Source organism: Aphelocoma coerulescens, unplaced genomic scaffold (assembly GCF_041296385.1).
Source record: "Aphelocoma coerulescens isolate FSJ_1873_10779 unplaced genomic scaffold, UR_Acoe_1.0 HiC_scaffold_97, whole genome shotgun sequence".
In the NCBI taxonomy this organism is placed as follows: domain Eukaryota; kingdom Metazoa; phylum Chordata; class Aves; order Passeriformes; family Corvidae; genus Aphelocoma; species Aphelocoma coerulescens.
This window is the reverse complement of record NW_027184078.1, coordinates 271231-295651: the sequence shown is the minus strand read 5'-3', so window position 1 is coordinate 295651 and position 24421 is coordinate 271231. Positions and strand designations below refer to the sequence as shown.

The 24421-nt window shown below is 51.1% G+C and overlaps 1 protein-coding gene across 1 annotated transcript in view; it reads left to right on the top strand.

Moving 5' to 3' along the window:
- LOC138102647 (uncharacterized) overlaps positions 1-23896 on the top strand; it is a 77099-nt gene extending 53203 nt beyond the window's left edge. Inside the window, exons 2-7 of the mRNA XM_069000369.1 lie at positions 19286-19330; positions 19489-19779; positions 21698-21742; positions 22614-22919; positions 23616-23654; positions 23739-23896. Of these exons, the coding sequence (XP_068856470.1) occupies positions 19286-19330; positions 19489-19779; positions 21698-21742; positions 22614-22919; positions 23616-23654; positions 23739-23896 (884 nt within the window). The remainder of the gene's footprint in view (positions 1-19285; positions 19331-19488; positions 19780-21697; positions 21743-22613; positions 22920-23615; positions 23655-23738) is intronic.
- Positions 23897-24421: the final 525 nt, after the last annotated feature.

Here is a 24421-nt window from a genome sequence, read left to right as displayed (position 1 = left end):
TGGGGGTGCTGCAGTGTTCTTGTGTCTGGCAGCCAGAGAGTCTCGGGGTCCCTCTCCCCCCAGGGAACAAGCCCTCTGGGCGGTCAGGGCCTGTACCTGAATATTGGTGCAACCTCCAGAGCTGTCGCAACGACTCGCCGAGGCCACTTATTGGCCATCAGGACAAGCAGTGTGGGAAAGCTGTGAGCGGTTGCTGCATTTGTTTCATCATAGTATGCAAAGATGTGTCTGACGACTTTTGGCACCTGGAGGGAACACAGGTGAGGGTGGTGCTGTCACTGCACTGCAGCCGTGTCCTGGGCTGCCCTTCCCCATCCCTCAGTCAGGACTTAAAGAACACAGATAACTTGTCTCAAAGCACTGCCAAAGAAGGAAGTTCGCAGAAGATGAGCCACCCCAGCAGGCATAGATGGCAAACAGGAAGGTGTTAATTCCAGCCCTGAATGGAGGTTTGGAATTAGCACACTGGACAAAATGGCATTTTGCAGACTGTGGGAAAAGCACAGACAGCAACAACAGTAAGATGCCACGCCTGGTGAGACACAGCTGGGTAAACTGTCTGGAGAAAAATTCCCACTGTGGCAAAAGGAAGCAACTGCTTACACACAGGCCAACCCAAGTTGTGCCAACAGCACAGACGCCTTGAGGATACGGGTGCCTCGGACAGATAAAAGAGGTACCTCGAGGACACTTGAGGATTCCGATCACTGAGAAGATCAGAAGAAGAAGGGCTGGGGGGACACTGCAGGGACCCATGTGCGGGTGACAATCTTTCTATGTAACGCGCGTGTGTGTGTGTCTCTCTTTCTCATTCCCCCTCTCTCTATATATCCCATTTACTCTTAAATGAAATCCGTACTGTTGACCTTGGCATATGGTCTTGATTGCACCTTAATTTTGGCCGAGGCATCTTTTAATGACCAGATCCTACCATTATTTGGGTGTCAGAAGCAGGATCCTAACACCCTCTCTGCTGCCTCAAGGTGGTTTTGGGCATCCCCCAATCCAGGCTTTGGGAGGGAGGGAGGGAGGGAGGGAGGGAGGCAGGAACCTGACAGGGCTCAAGGGCAGGCCAATCCAGCCACAGGCCACTTACATCCATCAGCCACAGCTGAGGGGATTCCATGGCCACCTCCAGAAACTCCTTGGGCGCCTTCTTGTCCGGGAGGCTGGAGCGCCCCAGGATCTCGATGGCCACAAGGACAACACCTGTCCTCTCAGCTGGCCTGAGGTGTCTCCCAAAGGCCTGTGGCAGGAAGGAAGGGAGTGGAGGCCAGTGCCAGCCAGTGCCCAAAGGCTTCTGCTCGGCTGGGCAGTGTGAGCAGCCCTGGCCAGAGGTGCCGGGCAGTGCTGGCGGCAGTGGCCGCAGGAAAGCTGGCAGCAGTGCCCACAGTTCCTATGCAGGGGAGGATGAGGAGGGCCCTGGGGCAGGGAGGAGGGCTGGGCTCTCAGGCATGGGGCACGGGCCCTATGGGGACCAGGGGCTCGCTGGTGGCCAGCAGGGCTGGAGCTGCTGCTTCTGCTGCTGCTGGGACACCGCAGTGTTCCCTGCTCGGGGACAGCGGGAAGCCTCTCACCAGGGACAGCCCCGCTGATTCTGCGCCCCTTTGCGCACACCAATTCCCTGCTGATGCCACAGATGGGAGGCCCAGCCAAGGGGAGGGCTGGTTACCTGAACTCTCCTGGCGCTGGGCTTACGCAGCAGGGAGGTGATCTCAGATTCCCAGTATGCTGGGAGCTGGGCACGAACCACTGGTGGTGTGGCACCTAAAGAGAGGGAAAACACGAATGTGTGGCTGAGACACAGCCGCTGTGCCAGCAGCCGACCCAACCCTGACAAGCGTTCGGATGCAGGAATGGCTGGGAAGTAGTCGGTCACGGGAGGAGGTGGTGGGCACTGGTGGAAATGGGGAGCTGCTTCCAGTGTCTGTACCCAGTGGGGCTGGGCCGAGATGCTCCGAGCCCCTGGAGCTCAGCATGCAGTTCCCCGTTACACCGTGGCTGCAATACTGCTCAGGGGGAAGGGCTTGCGGGGCTGGAGTGTGGCAGGGCAGGACACGAGCTCTCCAGGGGACGTGGGGAAGGGGTGGAGTGTGGCTGAGTCCTGCTGGGAGGAGCAGCTCGGCTACACGGGAGCATCATGAGGCTGGCAGAGAGCGTGGGGCAGGAGCGGAGGTGACAGCAGTGCTGGGGACATGGTGCCACCTGCACCAAGCACAACAAGGGGTCTTCGCAAAGCCCAGGAAGACAAGAAGCTGTATCTGGGTATGAGGCGGTGCACGGAGGATGCCGCCCACCACAGCTTCTCTGACCTTTCTGATGACAGGTGAATGTGAAGAGAGAGCATAGACCATCCAGAGCCATAGATCTTGTCTTTTCTGTCCTGAATGACTTGAATAGGAGATGACCCAGCAGCTTCCCAAGGACTGGTATCTGGACCTGGCTGCTGGCAGCACCGCCGTCCTCAGTTTGGCCAGCCTGGGGGAGGCAGGCAGAAGAGCAGAAGGTCTGAGGGTGGGCAGCTGAGGCCTTGCAGTTGTGACCTCGGAGTTGTGGCTGTGCCAGGGCACAGGGATGGGGAGATGGCCTGGCTGGAGGGTGGCCGGTCCTTACCTGCACAGTGGAAGAGTCGGCCAGCAAATGGCTCAGCAGCCTGACCCTGCCCATGACCCTCTCCTGCACAGCCACTGTGTCATAAAGGCAGTAGTCCAGCAGAACCTGGGAAGAGAGAAGCTGCAGGTGAGCCCCGTGAGCAGACGCCCACTCCAGCAGCAGCAGTGGCAGGGCCGTGCCCATGAGAGACACTTGCGCCGTCCCTCCAGACTTCCTGTGCCCTCAGGCAAAGCCTGTAGGGGGGATCCTGTCCCTGGGGGCCCTGGCAGGCCTGGCACAAAGGCCCCAGGCAAAGCTGGTGGGCAGCAAGGAAGGCAGGGGCTGCCCTCTGCTCCTTGTGCTCCAGCAGCGCCTGGGGCCAGCCTCTGCTTCCCCAGGCCAGCTGAGCACCCTCCCCGCAGCGCGCTCTTGCCTGCACGGCACTGGGGGAATGTCCTGGTTCTGGCTGGGACAGGGTTCATTTGGCAGGAGCCAGGACAAGACTGGACACAAGCCCGGGCTCCTTCCCCTCCTGAGGGAGGAACATTCCTTTCACCCCCCACTCTGTGCACAGGCCAGACCTCCAAGATGTCCTGAAGCATCTTGCTGGTTTTGGAGGCAGGAGAGCTGAACACCATCACCTCCAGCATGGTGTCCATGGCATGCAGGGTCTGCAAGGACGACAGAGAGCAGTGGCCGTGATTCTGCTGCTCCCTCAGGAGCTCTGAGACTGATCTGAAGTGCCAGTGTGAGGGGAGGGACACAGGAGCAGGCCGTGTGCTGGGGGCAGAGCAGCCGGCATTGCAGGATGTGGCTGGAGCCTGGCAAAGCATGAAGGGATGAGGGTAGGAAAGCAAAGCTGAGACCGTGGCCTGCCTTGGATCTTTGGTCCTTAGGCAGCACAGGGTGGTCGGGAGCAGTCTGGACAGCCTGGAGGCTCCTCCAGTTCACTCAGCACTTACCCGAGCATAGAGAGACGCTTCCCGGCTCTGCATTTCCTTCCTTGATGGAAGGAAAAAGATGCTCTCAAAGCATGCTCTTAAGAGTTTTCTCTTCCTCTCCAGCACCGTCCCCAGCGTGCTGCAAAGAGAGAGGGGCCCAGCTGGACACTGGTGCTGGGAGCAGCGCCTCAAGGTCTCCTGCAGCACTGGGGCTGGGCTTGCAGGAGGGATGAGCAGGTGGGCACGGAGTGCTGGGCAGGGCTCTGCAGGTGTGATGGGCCGGTACCTCAGTCCAGCAATAGCGAGCATGGCCAGCCGCCGCACCTCCGTGCAAATCTCGTTCTTGGGCTCCAATTGCAGCAGCACCTGCAGAGCACAGCTGGGCTGCAACCTGGCAGCTGCCAGCACCCAGAGCCACCAGAGCCTTGCCCTGCCCAAGCACTGCCCTCACAGGCTGCTGGGGCTCCTTGCTCCCTTCCCCAGAGCACCGGGCACCCCCTCACCTGGATCTTCTCTCCCAGCTTGTATTTGTGGCAGAAATCACCCAGGTCCTGGAAGAAGCCACAGTCCCTGGCATTTCTGCACAGGGTGCAGATGCTGTCAAGGAACTTGAGCTTCAGGTCCTCGTTGTGCAGCTGGGGAACAGAGACAACGGGGCAGCGTGAAGCGAGGAGACCCAGCCAGTGGGACCAGAGTCCTTGGGGTGCAGTGCCCTGTGGGAGCAGCTGCTCTGCAGAGCCAGCACCCCTGTGCAGGCACAGCTGCCATTCAGCAGGCTGTGGGTACCTGTTTGGGGCTGAGGACGAAGGCCTGGATGAAGTCCATGGCTTTCTGTGCGGATAAGGCCTCTAACGGAGGGGGAGAGAAAGGAAACTGCAGAGGGTGCATCAATAGCAGAGAGCAGAGGAAGGAGATCTGCCCTCTGCCCATGCTGTGCCCGCTCCCTTGGCACTGCCTTCCCGGGCAGCTCCCGACTGGAGGATGCCCAGCAGAGGAGCTGCCCTGCTGGAGCACGGCGGGGCAAAGCCCAGTGCCCCGGGCTGAGGAGCGCTCTGGCAGAGGGGCAGGACACGTCCAGCATCCCACAGCACCACTGCCTCTTGCCAGCCACTGACCCTCGCTGCCCACGCCCCAGAGCAGCAGCTGGGGCCCCTCTGCTCTCCCCCTCCTCGGCACAGGCTGTGCCGGGGCTGGTGTCCTGCCCCGAGCAGCCCCAGCACTCCGGCATCACTCCCACCCCTGTGATCCCCGCTGCCCCTGGGCCGGGGAAACCTGATCCCAGCCCTGCCCAGTCCCACAGGGCCCCTCACTCACTGGGCCACAATGGCTGCACCATGGTCACCTCAGCAGGCTCCGCTGCAGAGCTGCTCTCCTGAGGAGCCCCGTTCTCCTCCCAGGCCACCCTGGGCTGTCTTGGGGGTCTCTTCTCCATTCTACAGACTAGAGAAGAAGTTCTGACAATAGGCAAGGGGGAAGGTTTGGTTTAATATCTTACTCCCTGCTGCAGGGCAAGACGTGAGCAAAAACCAGCGGGCTTCTCGCCAGCTGCGTGCTCCCGTCCTGTCCCGTCGCTGTCCTGCCGGACACTGCAGGCTGGGCGCTGGTTCCACGTCAACAAACCCTGGGAGCCGTTGCTAGGGGCAGGTGGCGGGTCACAGGGGGCCCTTTGTGACACCCCAGTTCCCCCACTATGGTGCTCCCACTGAAACACTCCAAACCATGCACTGCTCCCTTCTCGCACTCCTCTCCCCTTCCCCCTGCGGAGGGATGGAGAGGAGAACTGCAGTCAAAAAAGTGCAAGGTTGTTGCAGTGACCCAGCCCACTGCAGGGCTGGGGCAGCATGATGCCAGTCAACCCCAGCCCATCCCCTGGATCGAGTTTCCCAAAGAGGCAGACTCAGAGGGTGGGTCGATGGGCGGCTCAGAAGCCTAAGCTGCACCCCCTGGGCGGTGCCCGGGTCCAAGCCGCCTCCTCCGGTTCGGGAAAATTCTCGGTTATCGGTTGTTCACTGGTTCTCTGTTATAACTCCCGCCTCTCCGTTTCCCCCAGTGGTTCTTCTGACATTGTATCCTCCCCCTGGCTTGTAACTCATTGGTTGTTTTCCCCTTTCCCCGCGGTTTTCAAGTTGCCTCTAAAACTGAGGACAAGCCTCAAGGGACCATCCCATCACATCCCATCACATCCCATCACATTCCATCCCTTCCAAGCTTGTTCGGGTTGCGAAACTTCTAACAATAAACCTGTTAGGAGCCAGACCAGAACAGCCTCTCTCTTCCTCTGTCTCTGAGCTAACGTGAGCTGATACCATCAGCTCCTGCTGTGTTCCTTCTGCAAAGAAGCCAGCTAGCTAGCCCAGCCAGCAGCTCCTTCCTGATGCCGAAGTCGCTTCTGCGACACACAGAAGAACGCAGCTGGACTCTCTCTGACCTGGGGCACGCCAGAGCTCGTGCTTCGAGCACAAGAACTGCGTTACAAGGTCACAGGTTGAGTTAAGAACAAATGACTAAAATCAGCAATCAAAGAAAGCAAGAGCCCTGAGTTGCCAAACCTTATGGAGAACAAAGGAGAGCAAGGCCTGTGATGACAGTGTGGTGGATGGACACGGAGATAGCCAGCATGAATGGAAGACTTGAGAGGAAAAACAAGACTTGCGGGCTGGAAACATGGTGGAACAAAAGTGCAGGAAAGAGGAGGGGACAAAATGGTTAGAAAAATGAGGGGAAAAGGACAGGAAACAAGGGGGGGAAAGTGCAGAAAACATGATGTAAAATATGGGAAATGTGAGGGGACAAAAGGGCAGAAAACGTGAGATGAAAAAATGGCAGGAGACGTGAGGGTAAAAACGGCAGTAAATGTGAGAGGAAAAAATGGCAGGAGACGTGAGGGGGAAAATGGCTGGGAAATGTGAGGGGGAAAAGGGAAAATGGCAAGAAAAATGACATGAGCCCAGGGGTCCTTTGTCTGGCGTCATGCTCGCATGCAGCAGTTTGAGCTGTTTCTGTGTTTCTGCACCTGTGAACAAATGACTTTTGATACCCAAAACTAGGTAAGAAATAAAACTCTATAGTCAACCTGGCTAGAGAGCAGCTATTTGTTTATTCAGCACTGGGACTGAGGGGGTCACCCCACCACAAAACTCACTCAATCTTCTTTAGCCTTCAGTTACATTTTAAAAGTCCTTCCACATAATGTCACAATTACAATATACCATTAGCATACTCATATTTACATAAAGCTCTGTCATGGTTTTACAACGGTTTGTTGCTTCCGCGCATGCATCAGTTCCTTCTGTGGTGGTTGTCAGTCTCTGGTAGTCTTTTGATGAAGACTTCTGTAGTCTTCCTTACATTTGAACTTTTTACCTGTCGCTGTTGCACACAGGGACAGAGAAAAACGACATAACTTCAGGTCAGAGAAGATTGTCAAAGCCGACCCTTTAATGCCAAAACCCCATCTTTTTATAGCATGGATTGCAAAAGAGAAATTACATGACTGGTCCCTTGGCTAGCCACCCACCACAGTGAGTGGCTGAGCGGTATAACCACCCATTTCAAAATATTTTCTTCCGTGAACCAAAACAAGACCTTGCAGGTGCCAGATAGAAAGTTTACAAAACAGTGTTCCACTGTTTCTCAGCTAAAGCACGAGAAAGGAAAAACTTCACAAATGCTTGAGCAGCTGGAAAATTCCTCTGCTCCTGCTTTTTAGCATCCACATTTACCTCTGTCTTCAACACACGCCTTGTGCTTCTTGTTCTTCAGTCTAACTTGTTTTCAGCTAATTTTGCAATTTGCAAGTTCTGTTAAAACTTGCTCTCTTGCTTGCTTCTGCTTGGCATGTTATCTTGCTTGCTCTGCTATCTTGCTTTACCTGCTATCTTGCTTGCTTTACCTGCACATCTTGTTACAAAATGACTTGTGGTTAACCTTTTCTTACATACCACTTAGGTTTCCAATCCCTCCTTTCTTTTTACTTTTGTGAATTCTTTCACAAATTATCGTGTGCTTGTTCTCCAGAAATGTGTTCCTCTTTCTACTCTGTGTCTCAATTTATATCTCTTCCAATCATCATAAGAAGTTTTGATTCGCTGGCAGCACCACAAAAAGCACTGGCTAAATACGCAGGTACACAAGATGATTATTCCTAACAACAAGAGTCCCATGAATAATTGTTTCAACCACTTTAGATAAGGGAGCCAAGACCTAAGTGTCTCCCATAAGTGACTTGACCAAGATGTATCATGCTTTATTACTTCATGGAGTATCTTTGCATGTTGCCAGATTGTATGTGTATCTGTTGTTATTTGCCCTGATTGGTCTATATAAGTAAAACAGCTGGCATTTTTCAATGTACAGACTCCTCCCATTTGTGCTGTGATCATATCTAATACCATACGGTTTTGAAATACTGCATCTTTTAAAGAATTTATTTCTGTTTTCCACCATCCAGTGGCACCTGCCATTGAGTTTGCAATTATTTCCATCTCTGCTGAGATGTTCGCTATTGCTTTTTCTAAGTGTACAATTCCTAAAGTTGGGAATAAAGCTCTGACAAAGCTGTGAAGGCCTGTATTGTATCTAGTCAGAGAATTAGAAGGTATACTTTGACTAAATCGGTTTCTCCAAATTCCTCTAACGATTTCTGTAATTAAACTAGTATGATTTGTACCTTGTATAGGTGGGACGAGATACCCCATAGTACACTGGCCTGTCTAATTTCCAGGTAGTTGCTTCCATTTCCACACAACCACCAAAAGCCATCTGGCAAATCACAGCTAGTTGTGATGCCCATGTCAGCATTTTTAGTATGCCTTGCAAACCAACAGTCATGCCATTGAGCAAATTGAACTTTAAAATCTGGTGAGGTAGGTGGTGAATTTACATAACAGATTGATTGATGAGTGATAAGTGACAAGGGGTTTTCCTAAAGGGGAACCTATTTGTTTGCATTGTGTACTAATATTGTACGGGGTATACGGGCTTAATGCAGTCCAATTACTAGAGGCTACCCCTAGCAATGGTAAGTGCAGTTGTTGTACCTCTCCACACAGCCAACATCCCTTATTCCAGTAGGATTAGCTATTCCCTCAAGCAAAGCTACATACTTATTTACATCAAAAGTGACTACAATCTGCCAAAAAGCAACAAAGCATAACAAAGTATTCATGATTTTCGCCTGAGTTTCAGCTTCAGTCTGTCATTCTCAATGGTTGTTACTGTCCAAGGTGCAAGAGGAGACTTCTTCACTCGGACATAATGAATCCAGGTAGGTTTTTCTCTCATGCAAATTGCAGTGAAGGTTGTCAGGAGGACTTGGAATGGTCCTTCCCACTTCTCCTGGAGTGGATCACCTGAAAAATTCTTAACATACACCCAGTCACCTGACACTGTTGGGGCTGCCCGAGGCAGCACAGCATCCAGCTGCAGACATCCTTTGTGTCAGCTGCAGCAGGCAGGGGTTGGCTGCAGTGAGCAGGGAAAGCTGTCGGCTGCAGCGAGCAGGGAAAGCTGGCTCCTTCACAAGGAACGGACCCCAAACAAAGATGATGTAAAAGTGTTGTCAGAGGCAAAGGATGAGAGAGGGGTCTTTGTATAGGTTCCAGCTGGTTTATTGCAGCTACAGGGTCCAGGGACAAAGACAAGAGAGTGAGACAGAACGCAGTATTTTATACAGGGCTGGAACAAAGGGAAACAACCAATGGGGATCGACTGAGGAGGAGGAGATGATAGAGGAATATCCAACAGGGATAACTTCAGGGAGGGAATTACATGAGTAGACCAATGGGGCGTCGAAGAAGGGAGAACTTTCCAGAACTAATACATAATCAACTAGGGGAAATACATAAACATGAACTTATACATAAAACTGGGTGGAGAACTCCTGAACCATTAAAATTAAAACATGTAAACTAAGAACCACTAGGAACATGGGAACTCGCCATATCCAAGGGGTGAGGATTAGACCTTGGTGTTCTGGAGGCCTGTCCACCAGTCCTCCGAATGTTCTGCTGCTGTGGCCACCGCCTCATGCACCGTGACACTCACCAGGATCAGTTGTGTGCCATTTATGATATGGTTGCTTAGGTTGATTCTCAAATACAGTATTATACTTCTGATGCAGCTGAGTGTTAATGGCTTTTAAGTATTCAGAAATATCTTGAATACCAACCTGGGTCAGGTTTTCATCATGAGCGGCATTTAACCCACAAGGTCTACCATACAAGATTTCAAATGGGCTACTCTTTCCGTTTGACCTTGGCTTTACCCTGATTCTGATGAGGGCAATGGGTAATGCCTGGTACCAGTACAAATTTGTCTCCCGACAGATCTTGGCTATTTGTTGTTTAAGCATGTGGTTCATTTTTGTCATACATGAAATCCCTATTTGTGCTTGGTCTTTGCATATTAAGTGTTTTAATTAATTAATTTTGAGTTAAATATTTTTAAATTGCATGTTAAAATTAACCCATCAGCCCAGGTACACAAATCAAGTTTTATTATTATGGTTTTCACTTGTTCAAAGCAGTTCGTTTGCACCCTTCCCAGTAAAAAAATCCCCAGTTAAAAGTTCCCCAGTTAAAATCCCTTTTCAAACATTAATCACTTGTACACCATAAGAGTTATCCTTCCTGTGTTTACTGTATACTTTTACAAGTGTTTTAAGATGTGTGGGATGTATTTTTTTATGTTTTTACTTGTACTTTGGTTCCAAGGCAGATTTCAAAACCCCAGTTCCAACAAACAGCCCAGCCCCCATAGCCATTACCCTGTAAGCTCCATGGCAACCTGAATTTTAATGACCCTTAGCTCAACTAATACCACCCCTCTGACAAGGATGAGCCATTGGTGGACAGAGATGATCTGTCAAAGGGAAAACACCAATCACCTTAAACCGAAGGGGCGGGCTGTGGGCGGGCTGTGGGCAGAGCAAAGGCACTATAAAACAAGGAGTAAGAGAAAGGCACGCCCCTTCTCTCCAGCCTTGAGGTGCAGTTCAGTGCTGGGAAGGCGTACTCCTATCAAGGAACTTTTAGTAATTTTTTGGCTTTTGGACCAGCCAAAGGCCAGCCTAGCACTGCAAGCCCTTTTTCTCTACCTGAGGTCTAGTGCTGTTTCAGCTCGAAGATCTAAAATCCCTGTGCTCCTGGGGCATACCATCTACCGAGCCATAGGATCCCAAATTTTTATATTTTGCTAATTTTTGCAATTTTTCAATTTTTCTGTTTTTAATAAATTGTTTTAATTTTTAACTAAGAGTTGTCTCATTTCTCACAATTTTCTCTACTTGACTGCTAGCTTGTGGCCTGTAAGGAGTGCAGAGGTGCCACTCAGTTCCCAAGGCCTTGCTGACAGCTTGTATGTGGAGAGAGATTAGATAGAATTGAGCTACAGGCTGTGGGACGTGCCTGCAGATCCCCATGACAGCACAAAGAAGCTCCTCTCTTCCTGACCTTGGGGGGAAGAAATGCCACGTTACAGACGCACTAAGGAGAGAAGCCTGCCAGAAGCGGCCAGACACCTGAACAGTGTGTGATCACCCCCATAAAAGGGCATTAAGAAAGTGTGCTCTTGACATGGCAATGTGCGATAGGTTTCTTAGTGAAAAATACCATATAAGGAAATACTGTGTCTTGAAGAAGTGTATAGAACCAGATCATTTCTTTGAATAAACATCTCAGTATCCCTGTCAGTCTGAGTCCGTGCCTCAGTCGTTACCGTCCTCATTTGCACTTGTCCTGAGCTCATGGTAAGGACAGCGGGTGCTGGACTCAGCTGCTCACACACAAACCTCTGGTGACAGCAGAACTGCCCCAGGCTGTCCATCCTCGGAGCCCCAGAATGGCACAGCGCTGCTCCACAGGAGAGCTGCCTCACCCACGGGTTTGTGCTCAGGGCACTTTGAGAGGTTTTTCAGGTTGGTGAGCCAGGATGTTTCTGCTTTCAGGAGCTCCATTGCCCTGCAAGAATTTAGGAACAGAAACTTAAAGCCATGGGATTCACTCAGGGCATATTTAGAGAATCACATGAAACCACCGGAAACTTTCCTTAGGGTAAAGATGTTTCAGTGCAATTCCATTTCTCTCCAAAATATACTCTGGCCCCTCTCAGATCATGCTATAGGCTGTGCTGGGAAGATATCAAGGAAGATGAAAGATTCAGAAGCAAATTAAGGCACAGCGTTTGAACCCTCACAGGAATTTCTTGCTCTGATGACTTTGCTGAATGTTTGAGCCAAAGCTGCTCAGGTCCAAACAGAGCCATGTCCAGCTGGTTGCTCCCTCCCAGCCTCCTCTTTCTCGGAGAAGACCCAGCTCCCAGGGGTGAGGAGCATTTGCATCATCAGTCAGCATCTTTGCTTGACAGATGGACACCCAAAACTCGATTTTTGGGGTAGGCAGCTGCATTGGATGTACCTGATCCTGGGCAAGCACCTGCAATCAGCCCGACTGGAGCAGTGGGGTTGGAGCAGAGGAATTCCAGAGGTACCTGCAAGCTCAGCCAGGGTGTGCAACAGTCCCCAGGGCAGGAATTGCCTTGGGGGAGAGGAGCTGTGCAGGAGGAGCCCCTTGCAGAGGTTTCCTCTCTGCTTTGCTGTGTTTGTGCAGCCTGTGAGTGTGGGGAGGAAAACCACAGCAGCGGGGCTGTGCTGTGCCCAGCAGCTTGAGAGCAGAGCTTCCGGCCAGGGAACGAGCTGCCTTGGCTCTGGTGTTGCTGTGAGAAAAAGAGACCTGAGTCAGTGTGAAATTATAAACAATATGAAGTCTTCTGTTATTGCAATAAATTCCATTGATAGTGACCTCTAACAATTGCTTTCTCTTTATTATTTTGTGTTGTTTTCCACTTCATTATTGTCAGCATTTCTTTCAGTTACACCATTTTTTCATGACTGTGCAGTGAATGAAAAGATTTCGAAAGAATTTGGAAAGATTTCTAAGGAATGATGAGATGAACAGCATGAAGACCCACCTAGAGAAGGAAGAGAAACTCAATTTAAAGAAAGAAGGATGAGATAATGCAGGACAAACTGCTGACAGCTTCTCATCTCCACAGCTTTTTCCAAAATCTTATGGCAGACAGAGACACAACAGCAGAAAGGCAGAACACTCTCTGTAGGTTTCCACAAACCTGCACTCCCAAAGCTCTGCCATGGCCACGCCAAGCCCTGGAACCATTGCTTTGGGTGGGTCCTCCTTTGCCCACCCCCCTCACAGCTCCATCCTGCCCCAGTTACCAGCTCCTGTTCTGCCTATCCCACCCCACAGAAATCTCCCTCTCCACTCGGGTGTGCCTGGAACTCCAGCTGCTCTCCCCGCTCAGTTCTCAGGTGGTGTCAGCACAGAGGCAAAGGTGGGCTCAGGTCCCTGGGAAGGGGGTCCCCAAGCCATGCAGCTCCAGCAGGGATGATCCTGGCTCAGCTTGGCTCTCCTGCTCATCCTCATGCTGGCTTTGCTGGGAATCAGAGGAGAACAGCGGAAGGTGCTGCTGGGAGTTCCTGAAGCAGTGGGCAGGAGCCTGGGAAAGGGACATGCTCCAAGACATCAGCTTCCAGTGATCCCTTAAACTCTCTCTCTGGCCATCTCCTTTCTCCCAGCAGAACTTCCTGGCCCTGCTGAGCAACAAGGGTTGCTCTGTTCCTCTTCTCTGCCTCTGTCCCTTGCCCCCAGCCCAGGTTGTGCTCAGGCAAGAAAGCAGATCTTACAGGTGCCCCATGTGCAGCTCTGCTCCTCCTTTCCCAAAGCCTCACATCTCACAGCTGCCCTGATGAGCCAGAGGAAGAGGGGCAGCTGCACCAGGGATTCCTTCCAGTTCCCAAAGACCAACTCCATTGCAATCCCAAGTGCTTTGCAGAGCAGAGATCCCCTGTTTGACTCAGTGGGCCCTCACTGCTGCCTGCAGTGGGCATCTGCTCTCTGTGCACTGCTAATGCAAAGCTGACCGATCCTGTGCTGTTTGGCTTCTTAAATCTATGTTTTTCCAGAAATTGTCACTAACACTCTGCAGAGATGGTTTCACTTTCTGTTCCATTCTTTGCTCTGCACCCTCTTCCTTCAATTCTTCACTGTGGTTCCTGGCTCCTTCCTCCAGCTCTGCAGCTCCTCTCTCCAATGTCCTTCTTTATCCTTCCAGCAGAACCAGCAGGGGAACACGTGGCACAGGCCACAAAGAGTGACAACAGCAGTGAGAGGGAACAGCCCTGACACCTGGAAGAGAAAGTACCAGAAGTAATTTTCACTAAAGCCCTTGCATGATTATTAAGTGCCATAGTTCTTCTTATGAAATCCATTCCTTGCTCCTGTCATGGTCAGGTGATGGCAAGGCACAGACTCACTGGAACAAGGAATAGCAGCCTCTCTCTCTCTCTCATCTCAGTGCATTCTCTTATTTCTTATTTTTGTGAAAGTTTCTTTAAGAACCAGACACAAAACACACGTCTAAGTTCCTAGAATAACCCTGGAGCAAGGTGTTCACAGTTCAGGTTTTATCTTCAGAAGGAACATGATAATTAGAAACTTGTACTGATACACACTAATTAAAAAGAGAGGAATGGAAAAACCACAGGCATTAGAAATGTAATACATATATCACATAAAAATCATAAATGCAACTGTCTTGGGGTGACTTTATGATGTGTATCCCATATCGCTGCCCTATGCCCAGAAATTAATTTTTGTGCCTTTCTATGCCTTTTAACTGAGCCTGAGAGGGGGGAGGAAAAACTGAGCAAAACTTTTTCAAAGCAGTTTGCAGCTTGTTCAAGGTCAAACAGAGATAGAGACTTTTTTTTTTTTTCAACTGTGTCAGGAGAGCGAGAGGGAAGGGAAGCACCCAGCTTGCTTTTCTTTCAGCCAGCTTTCTGCAGTTTTTTTTCCTCAGCTCCTTTTCCTCCAGAGAGTTGAACTTTTGTTTTCCTGGGACTTTGTTGTTTTCCTTTTCTCTCTGCTGGACTGTTTCAACATCAGAATACATTGGGAGGACTTTCCACCAAGGCCTTGGCCCTGGAGGTGGGCCCACCACCACATCCCAGCTCCAAGGAGGGAGAGGGAGATCTACGGAAGGACTCTGAATTTTCCCCCAGGATTCTCTCAGCAGAGCGGGAGGTTTTATCATTTAGCATTATTATCCTTTTCCTGTGTGTTTGTTAAATAAATAGTTTTTATCTCTTTCACTTTCCTTTGAGGAAAATTTATTTTTTCCTGAACCCAGTGGGGGAGGGCTGGTTGTAGCCTGCCTTCTCTCAGAGGATATATTTCTAAATTTGGCCAAACCGGAACAGCAACCTAACACTTCATTCTCCAGATGAAATGGTTCTCCCATTGCTGTACGTCCCAGATTCTTCACACATACACAGATTGTTTAAACACTTACAATCCAAGCTTCCCAGGTCTCTTACCTGAGATTTGGTGTAGAACTCACTGGATCATTCAGCTGCTCTGCTTTGGGGGGCACTTTGGATGCTGTTTCCTTCATTTGCTGAAATCACACAGTCGATGTATCTGCCACGGCACAGGAGGATCACACACCAAATCCCAGGAGGTAGAAATTCTTTGAGTCTTCCAGCAACACAAGCACTTCCCAACACAGCGAGCCCAGGGAATGCAGGCGGGGTGGAGGTGAAGCTCAGGACAAACGTAAAGAACGCTGGACAGAAGAGGTCAGAAGCAACATATAATTCCTCCAATGATTTCTTCTGAGGACATTGAAATTCCAGCTCCATTCTTTCTTCAACCACAACCAGAAGTATGGAGTAAAGTGATACAGACAACACACCATAATGATTTTTCCAAACACTTTGGAATTGCTTCCTGACTTCCATTTTGCTCAGTGATCAATACTGCAGCAACTCAGAAGCATTCTGTGCCTCTGTATCACACCACTCATCTTCTTATGCACTTTCTATCACCACATCTGCAAAAGACTAAACAGCCAAGAGGAAATGAAAATTAAACACACACAGGAACTGGGTACAGACACAGCTCCATCTGACACTGGAGATTCTGACACTTTTCATTTCAGGTGTCTCATGCCCTGTACAGGATCACAGAAACACAGAGTAGGTGAGGTTGGGAGTGACCCCAAGAGATCACCTGGTCCAACTCCTCTGCTCACCCAGGGACACCTGGAGCTGGTTGGCCAGAACCTCTCCAGAGGCTTTTGAATATCTCCGAGGATGGAGGCTCCACCACCTCCCCAGGGAACAATGTCTGTCAGACCCAGGGAGCAGTTTGGGCCTCAATGGCCTTGCTGCATTTCTCTCTCCATTTGACATCTTCTTGGTGAGGTGCCTTGCTGGGGTAAGAGAAAACAGGCACAAGCTGCAACATGAGAATTCCCATGAAATGGACAGATATTTTTGGTAGCTTTTTACCATGAGGGTAATTAAATATTTGAACAAGCTGATGTGATTTGATCCATGGAGGGTTTTTCCCCCCTTGTGTCTATAGGGTAAGGAGGAGAATGTAAATAAAAATGAGAAGCCATTGCCTCTTGTCATTTCATTATTGCCCTAAGTGTTGTAATGCCATAAAGTTTGTCAAGATGATGAGAGCTGAAACCAAGTCCCAGCTGTGCTTGAACAGACTGAAACCCCAGAATAGAGAGGTTTGAAATTAGGGGAGGAGTGCAGATACTGCTCTGATCTGGAATTTCAATAAAATGGGGAACTGAGTGGGATGGGATAAGAGATTCCTTGAGAAAGAAAAATGAAGTAATGGGGTACTGCTAAAGATTTTGGTGGTAAACCCAGGATAAAAAAATTGGACTTGCTCATATAGTTAGAACTGCCTGATACACAAATTTGGAATGTCTGTTCTAATGCTTAATTAGTGATCAAAAATCTCAGTAACACTCACTAACCATGAAAATTTCTGATCTCGTAATTCAGACTAATAATAGAAGCTATTGTGCCTTGAGATAAAGGAGGTGCAATACAGCAGCATGTCAGGAAATGTTCCAAACCCACCTTGTAAGATCAGTTATCAGGTGGGACATCTCTGCACTGGCTGAAGGTGTAAAATTCAAGGCCATTTCTGAAGAAAGTTCCCACAGTGCTTTCATATTTTTATGTCAGTTGTTTTTAACACCAACTTCAGCCTGTTTCAGACCCCCACCTTTGCTCTCTGTTCATCTGTGCTGGGCAATAACTCACTGGCACCAGGGCTCTGAACTGTGTCCATTTCATCCCAAGCATGTGCACAGGCTGCACCAAATCTCACCCTCTTCTCCCAGTGCCACCACCACAGGGTGGTTCTGCAGCCCTGGACTCTCCTGTCCCATCTGGGACACTCGTGGCCATGACCTGCAGCTCCAGGCTGTGCAAGATCTGCAGCAAAGCCGTGTCTCCTCTTCCGTGCACTAAACCACTGCACAGGGGGACACAACAGAGCCTTCCCTCCTTCTCAATCCCCAGTCTCAGTGCCTTCACCTGGGAGGGACAAATGGCAGTGGGGGACTCAGGGCACCAAAATGTTCTCCATAAATAAAGCCAGGCTCATTGTGCTGCAGCCAAGGGCAGGTCCCTGGGCATGGGCCAGCTGGTCACAGTGCCCCTTGCAGAGGCACCTTGGGCAGCAGAACAGCAAGTGCCTTGTGCTGGGTGAGCAGGAGATCCAGCAGAGCCCCACTCCTCACTGGCTCCTCTATCACTTGGAGGTGGAAGTACCAGGAAGCTGCAGGATTGCTGGTGTCCCGCCCTGTTGTCCCTCCAGCAGCTTTCATGGCTCTTGGAGTTCCCCAAAGTGTCAGGCCAAGTGTCAGGAGGGCTTTGCAGGGAGGAGGCTGCCCCAGAGGGACAGGCACACACGGCTCGTGCTCTGGGCTCGCAGGGTGCGGAAATGAAAGCGGGGGCTCTGCAGGCGCAGTGGCCACAGCGGGGCTGAGGCAGGGCCCCCGCTGGCCACAGCCGCTCGGTGTGGGAAAGGCCCTGCCAGCCCCAGCCCTGCAGCAGGACCAGTCCCAGGCACGCTGCAAGCCCCGGGCCAGGCAGCTCTTGAAGCGCTGGGCAGAGCTCAGCCCACAGCAGACGCTGCAAGGAGAGGCTGTGGCTGCAGTGCCCCAAACAATGCTGGCCCAGGGGGGATGTGCCAGGCTGTCTCCTGCTCGCCCGGCCTTCCTCCTCCTCCTCCTCCTGCTGCTGCTGCTGCTGCTGCTGCTGGGTGAGTTGGGGATGGCTTTGCCTTGGGGCTCAGCACTGCAGGGCTGCTGAGCGGGGCAGGACAGGGCCCGTGCTGGGCCCAGGGCAGGCCCCAGGGGAAAGGGTGTGTGGAGCAGCCGTGCAGCCCTGAGGGGCAGAGCTGCTCTGGGGAGGGCAGCAGGACCAGTGCTTCCTCCAGCTCCCATGCACCTCTGAGCAAAGGGGGCAATTCCCAACCCCTCTCAGGGGGTTCAGGTCATCGTGTGAGACTTTTCAGATGCTGAAGAGCTTTAGGGAGCCAGCAGCATCCACCTGGAACCACAAACCCAACCAAAATGGGCTTGGGGTGGTGTTAAACCCAGAGATAAAGTGACACTGAACCGTGCCATAAATCAAATCCCTCCTGATGGAAGACAATTGTCTAAAAGTCCTTGCAAGGAGTTTCAAAAGATAAACTGAAACTTTTCCTTGAGTTTCAATGCTGCCGGATAGTTGTTTATTAATTCTTATCAGAGGAACAGAGTCACTAGCGTGACCCAGGCATAACATAGAGCACAGAAAGCAGGAGAGAAGTCTCTAATTATCCAGATTTACACGGCCTTTTAAAGATAATTTAACCAATAGTTACTAAAAACGTATATTATTTTCACTTTCCTACCAATTATTCAGTAACACGGCCAGGAACTGCGGAATTCTCTATCCAATCATTCCACACTACTTTTACTGCAGAACATGGAGTATGAGAAGAAGGAGAAGAAGGTTTAGAGAACAACAACAATCCTCCATTTTGATACTTTTTACTCTTATCTATTTACTACAAAGAAGTCCAAAACCTCTAAAATTTTCACCCTGTGACAATCTTGCATAATAGTCTATCACCTAATTCACACCACTGTATTTTCTAGTTCTTGTCTGATCGTTGGTAATTTTTTCCAAGCTTGGAGGTTAAAACAGTGTTGTTCAGGGGGGTAAGAACCCTTAAAAACAGGCAGAGAAATATTCTTGCCACTCTGGGTTCCTACAATAAAGGAGATGCAGGATGGACCCGCATGAGTGTCCCAGTTTGAGACAAATTCGGAGGACTGTCCAAATGGAACATTCTCTGATTGAAGGCAGGTTTCAGCGATCACACCCCCTCCAGGTTTGGGGGAAAAAAAAGTTTCCTCAGAGGAAAATGAAAGGGAGAAAAACCTATTTATTTAACGAACACACGGGAACAGAATTGTGCTAAATAATAAAACCTCTTGCTGTGGAGAGAACCTGGTGAAATTCCAAGTCCTTTTGTAGGTGTGGCTGTTCTCTCTCTGGAGCTAGGGTGTGGCCCCTCCAGGCTGTGGTGTTCCCTCCTGGTGCTGGTGACCCAGATTGGAACAGAACAGTCCAAGGAAAGTTCTTGCCTCAGCTAGCGAGCCGGCTACACAGCAGAGAATTTTAACTCTCTATCTCTCTCCTGAGAAAAAGCCGAAAAACTTGGAAAAAAAAAAAAGGAAGGGTGCTTCACCCCAGGACAATGGGTGGGAAGGTGCTGGCCCAGCCAAGAATCAGCAGTGGGAACATGGGCAGGGGCACGGGGCTGAGCTGGGTTGCTGCCTGTCTGACCAAACCCCTCTGTGTCCCACAGGTGCTGCTGTGATGGCCCAGGACATCTGCAGCTCCCCAGGGCATGGTGAGTACAGGGATAGGTCCTGTAAGGGGAGTTGTGTGGGACTGGAGATGGGAAGGGAGAAGGGCTTTTTTCCCACGTGTGGGAAATTCTTCCCCTCCCAGATTCTGCACTTGCATCAGCAACACTCTCTCAGGCCATCCCTGTGCCCTCATCTCCAGGTGACCTCCCAGCTCCTGTCTTCCAAATGAGCCCTGCTGCTGCACAGGAGGGGGAACAGGTTTTGGTTCGGTGCATAACTGGCTGGAAATCTGTCACCCAAATCATCTTCTGCAAGGACGGGGTGCAGGTGCACAGCCTGAAAGGCCAAAAGGGGAAGGGGAACTACTACATGCTCTTCACCATGACAACGGGGAGTGCAGGGACATTCACATGTGGATACCAGCTCAAGGATAACAGCAACCAAGTGAGGAACTCTGCCCTCAGTGCTTCCCAGAATCTGCGTCTCACAGGTGAGTCGTGGCGCTGGGGCACAGACAGAAAACACTCCCAGGCCCCCCAGAACCCAGGGGAGGGAAGGGACCCTGCCCTGCCCCATGGCATGTCCCTGGGCAGTTGGGATGCTTGGGGGCAGGAAGGTGTCCAGCTGTAGGATAGCTGTGTGTATGGGCTCTCAGCATCAGCAGGCCCCAAACTCAAACCATCCCAAAGCAATGGCACCTCCTGGGTCTTAGCCATGGAAGAAGCTTTCTTGCAGCACAGCCTGTTTTGGGTGGGTTCATTGTTCCCAGTGGATGCCTCTGGCTTTGAAAAGGGCTCCAGCATCTGCCAAGTCTCACACTACGACCTGAACCCCCTGAGAGGGGTTGGGAATTGCCCCCTTTGCTCAGAGGTGCACGGGAGCTGGAGGAAGCACTGGTCCTGCTGCCCTCCCCAGAGCAGCTCTGCCCCTCAGGGCTGCACGGCTGCTCCACACACCCTTTCCCCTGGGGCCTGCCCTGGGCCCAGCACGGGCCCTGTCCTGCCCCGCTCAGCAGCCCTCCAGGCCACACTTCCCTCCTTCCTCCTGGATCTCTGTGTCCAACCTCCCCTCCCTTCTCCAGAGTCACACAGCATCTACAACAGGATGCTGGGGAGCTCAGCACAGGAGCTTTGACACCTTGCCCAAATTGTCCCAAGGCAGTTTCATCCCCCTGTACAAATCCTGCATCCCTGACAGGGGGACAGTCCAGCTGCCCAGCACATCCCACTACTGGTTTTGGCATGGATTGATGGGATCAACAGCATCCTCTGGAGAGAGGGATGCAACCAGAGGAGAACAAATTGCAGTTCAAGTGCCTGCAGCCCTCCAGGTTCCACCTCCACAGCTCAGCCTGGAGCTATAAGTATCCCACAAATGCCTCCTTGAGAGAGGGACCCTCCCACCTCAAGCATCAGGAGAGCTCAGGGCCGTGTGTTAAAATCATTAAACCCTCCCTAAGCCTTGAGATCCTGGGGTGTGACTGCACAGCAAACCCCAGCCTGGCCTTACACTATTCCTGCAGGACAGAGCAGACCTGGCCTTTCCTCATTGCTTTTCCTGTGTTAAAACAAAGAAAATCTTTGTACTAGGAAATCAATTGTTCCTTTGTGATGCAGCACTTGGAAGGGCTGTCCTGCTCCCTCTCAATTGCTGTCTTGAATAAATTTGGCTCATCTTGGGAAAACAGGACTAAAAACGGCTCTGACTTATCTTTTGTATTTTTCTTCCAAGCTGCCATGTTTTACAAACACTCAGCATATTTCCCACATCTTCTATGCTCCGGAATCAACTGCAGTTGCTTTTTTTTCCTTTAAAGCTTTTATTCTCATTTTCTTACTGATACTCCAAAGTTTGTTCAAGGCTGGAGAATCAGAGAATCATAGAAAGGTTTGGGTTGGAAGGGACCTTAAGGATCATTCCACCTGCCTGGGATTCCACCCCCCTGCCATGGGCAGGGATATCTCTCTATAGACCAGATGGCTCCAAGCCCTGATCAGAAATTTTTGACCAGGTCAGTCATTCAGGCACATTTAGAGACACAAATTAAGCCTATGGAAACATCCCTCAGGGTAAGGAAATTCCAATGCAATTAAATTTCTCTCCAAAATGTGTAGTGGCCCATCTGAGAGAATTCTCTTGGCCATGTTAAGTATTTTGGTCATAGTGTGAGACTTGGCAGATGCTGAAGTGCTTTAGGGAGCCAGAGGCATCCACCTGGAAGCACAAACCCAGCCAAAATGGGCCTGGGGAGATGTCAGGCCCAGAGACAAAGGAAATGGAGGATGGAGCCCCATGGGTGGGAAGGTGCTGGTCCAGCCAAGAATCAGCAATGGGAACATGGACAGGGGCACGGGGCTGAGCTGGGCTGCTGCCTGTGTGACCAAACCCCTCTGTGCCCCACGGTGCAGGTGCTGCTGTGATGGCCCAGGACATCTGCAGCTCCCCAGGGCATGGTGAGTACAGGGATAGGTCCTGTAAGGGGAGTTGTGTGGGGCTGGAGATGGGAAGGGAGAAGGGCCTTTTTCACCCATGTGTGAACCTCTGTCACAGGGACAGTGGAAGCGAAAGACAAATCCTGCCTTAGCCTCAGATTTTGGCAACAGTTTAAATTTAAGGAATCACTTTGGTTTGCAAGTTCTAATGATGGCAAATCAGATATATTTATAAAAATTAATTAATTCTTTAAAAGATAAAAGCAGATGAAAGACCTTAATTAGGGTTACTTACTACAGAGTATTGAACTAGAAAGGACTACTAGAATATTACAGTACAACATAAAACAGTGCACGATACTGAGGGACCTATATCAAACCTAACAAAAATAATAGTATGGATAAGGACTCAAATGTCACCTACAACAAAATGACAATAATGTACATGGATTCCTTCACTCAACCTTCAGGGGAGTTACTGTGAAGCAGCATCCCTGCTCAGGGAGAAACTCCAGACATTTCCAGGGAAATGTGTAGGAGATTTCTACTTTCTGAAACTTTGCTGTGCCTTTTACAGTGGTAAAGTGACTGTCAGTCAGTCAGAAATCCAGCTTGTCTTGTTAAATCTCACTTCAACAGTGAGACATTTATTGGCAGCTGGGAGAGGCCAGACTGGTGTTAAGCCCTTGGCACCAAAACAACTCACTACAAACAGCTTGTCCTGTTTGAGTTACCTGACTGGTTAAACAAAGAACAAAAGAGCTCTTGGGGGGGAGTGAAATGCCTTGCTACAACCCCTGGAGAGGAAAGTCTTCCCCTCTCAGATCTGAGCCATTTTCCAGGCCTGAAACAGTTTATACTGTCCTGGTCCATCCCTTTGCCCTCTCTGCAGGTGACCTCCAAGCTCCTTCCCTGTTCTTGAACACCGATGCTACGTTGGGTGCAGTACAGGAAGGAGAACAGGTTTTGTTTCGGTGCCAAATTTTCCCAAAGTCTCCTGTCACCCGAATCATCTTCTGCAAGGACGGGGTGCAGGTGCACAGCCTGAAAGCCCAAGAGGGGAAGGGGAGCTACTACATGCTCTTCACTGTGACGAGTGGGAGTGCGGGGACATTCACATGTGGATACCAGCACAAGGACAACAGCAACCGAGTGAGGAACTCTGCCCTCAGTGCTCCCACAAACCTGAGTGTCACAGGTGAGTCCTGGCACTGGGGCACACACAGGAAACATTCACAGATGCCCCAAGTCCCCAGGGGAGGGAAGGGACCCTGCCCTGCCCCATGGCATGTCCCTTGGAATGCTGGGGGTCAGGGTGCACTTCAGCACAGCCTTGGGCACCAGGGACACTCCTGCCAGTCCCAGCAGAGCATCCTGCTCCTCTCCTGCCCCAGCATCACAGAAAGGGCAGAGTGGTGGTGCCAGATCTAATGCAGAGCCACAGCTGAGCAGGGCATTCATTTATTGATCCCCACAGTTGATAGAGGGTGGATTGGGGGTCCCCACAGAGTCTCAGTCTGTGCAGTACCTGCGGGTCCAGCTCCCAGGCGGGGCCATTCACTGATAGTGAGTGATTCCCTCCCTGCACACCAATCTTTCTTCAGCTTTGGGCTGAAGGCTCCCCAGCTGCCAACACCAGGACTTTGGAGATTTATCAATTGGAATCTCACTTTGGTCGAAGGGAATATCCTGCTCCCTGCTTCCTCTCCCCATCACGCCTTCTGTGCTCTCTACCTCTAAGAGCATATGTTAGAAAAAGTCAGGAGATTTTCATGAGCTGGGTGGTTCCACCATCATCCAACCAGTCAAGATGTGAGCTGAAGGGGCTGCTCAGTGTCTGGGGTGGTTCCTGAACCAGATACGGTGATTCACATGCTCTGGATTTCTCTGACAGACAGAAACCCCTCGATCAAGACAGGGCTGCAACCCAGACGTAAGTGATTGCTCATGAGCACTTTCCACCATATCCTTCCTCCTAAAAGTGCCCTTTCCCCTTTATGACCCTCCTTTCTTCCAGGGCCAGCCATTCCCCTCTGGATCTGGATCCTGCGCTGTGTCCTCACCTTGCTCGTCTTCTCATCAGCCCCCATCATCACCCTCATCCTGGAGAGATGGAGCCCCTGGGCCACTGGTGCTGCTCAGCCTGGACACATCCCCATCCCCAGTGCCCTCTGATTCCCTCCCTGCCCTGGACTCCCTGCTGTCCCTGCCATCCCTGCGTCTCTGCACCAGGAGCAGAGTGTGACCAACACCAGCCCCAGCTCCCTTTGGGCTCAGGCCAGTGGGGCCCTGTGCCTAAGGGATGTGCTGCCATTGCCCTGCTCTGCTTTGCTCAGCCCCTGCTCTCTCCTCAGACACAGCCCTGAGGACCTGGCACCCATCCAGGGCTGCTGAACGCCTGCTGAGGCACCTCCTGCTCCCAGGGAGCAGCATCTCCATTGCCAGGTCCATCCCTGCAGCCCAGAGGGACACACAGGGACGCTTTGCTGGCTGCAGCCTCACACAGCCATGTTCTGCAGCTGCTGCATCCCTCCAGCATTTCCCATCACCCAGGCTGATTCCAGCAGCCCAGGGCAGTGCCATGGGCACCCATGGGCTGGCTACGGTGCCCTTGTGCAGCACCTTGGTCAGCAGAGGCTCTGTGGGAGGCAAGTTATAAAGGGTTTGTTCAGCAGTGGGAGGTTGATGTTGCTCCTCTCT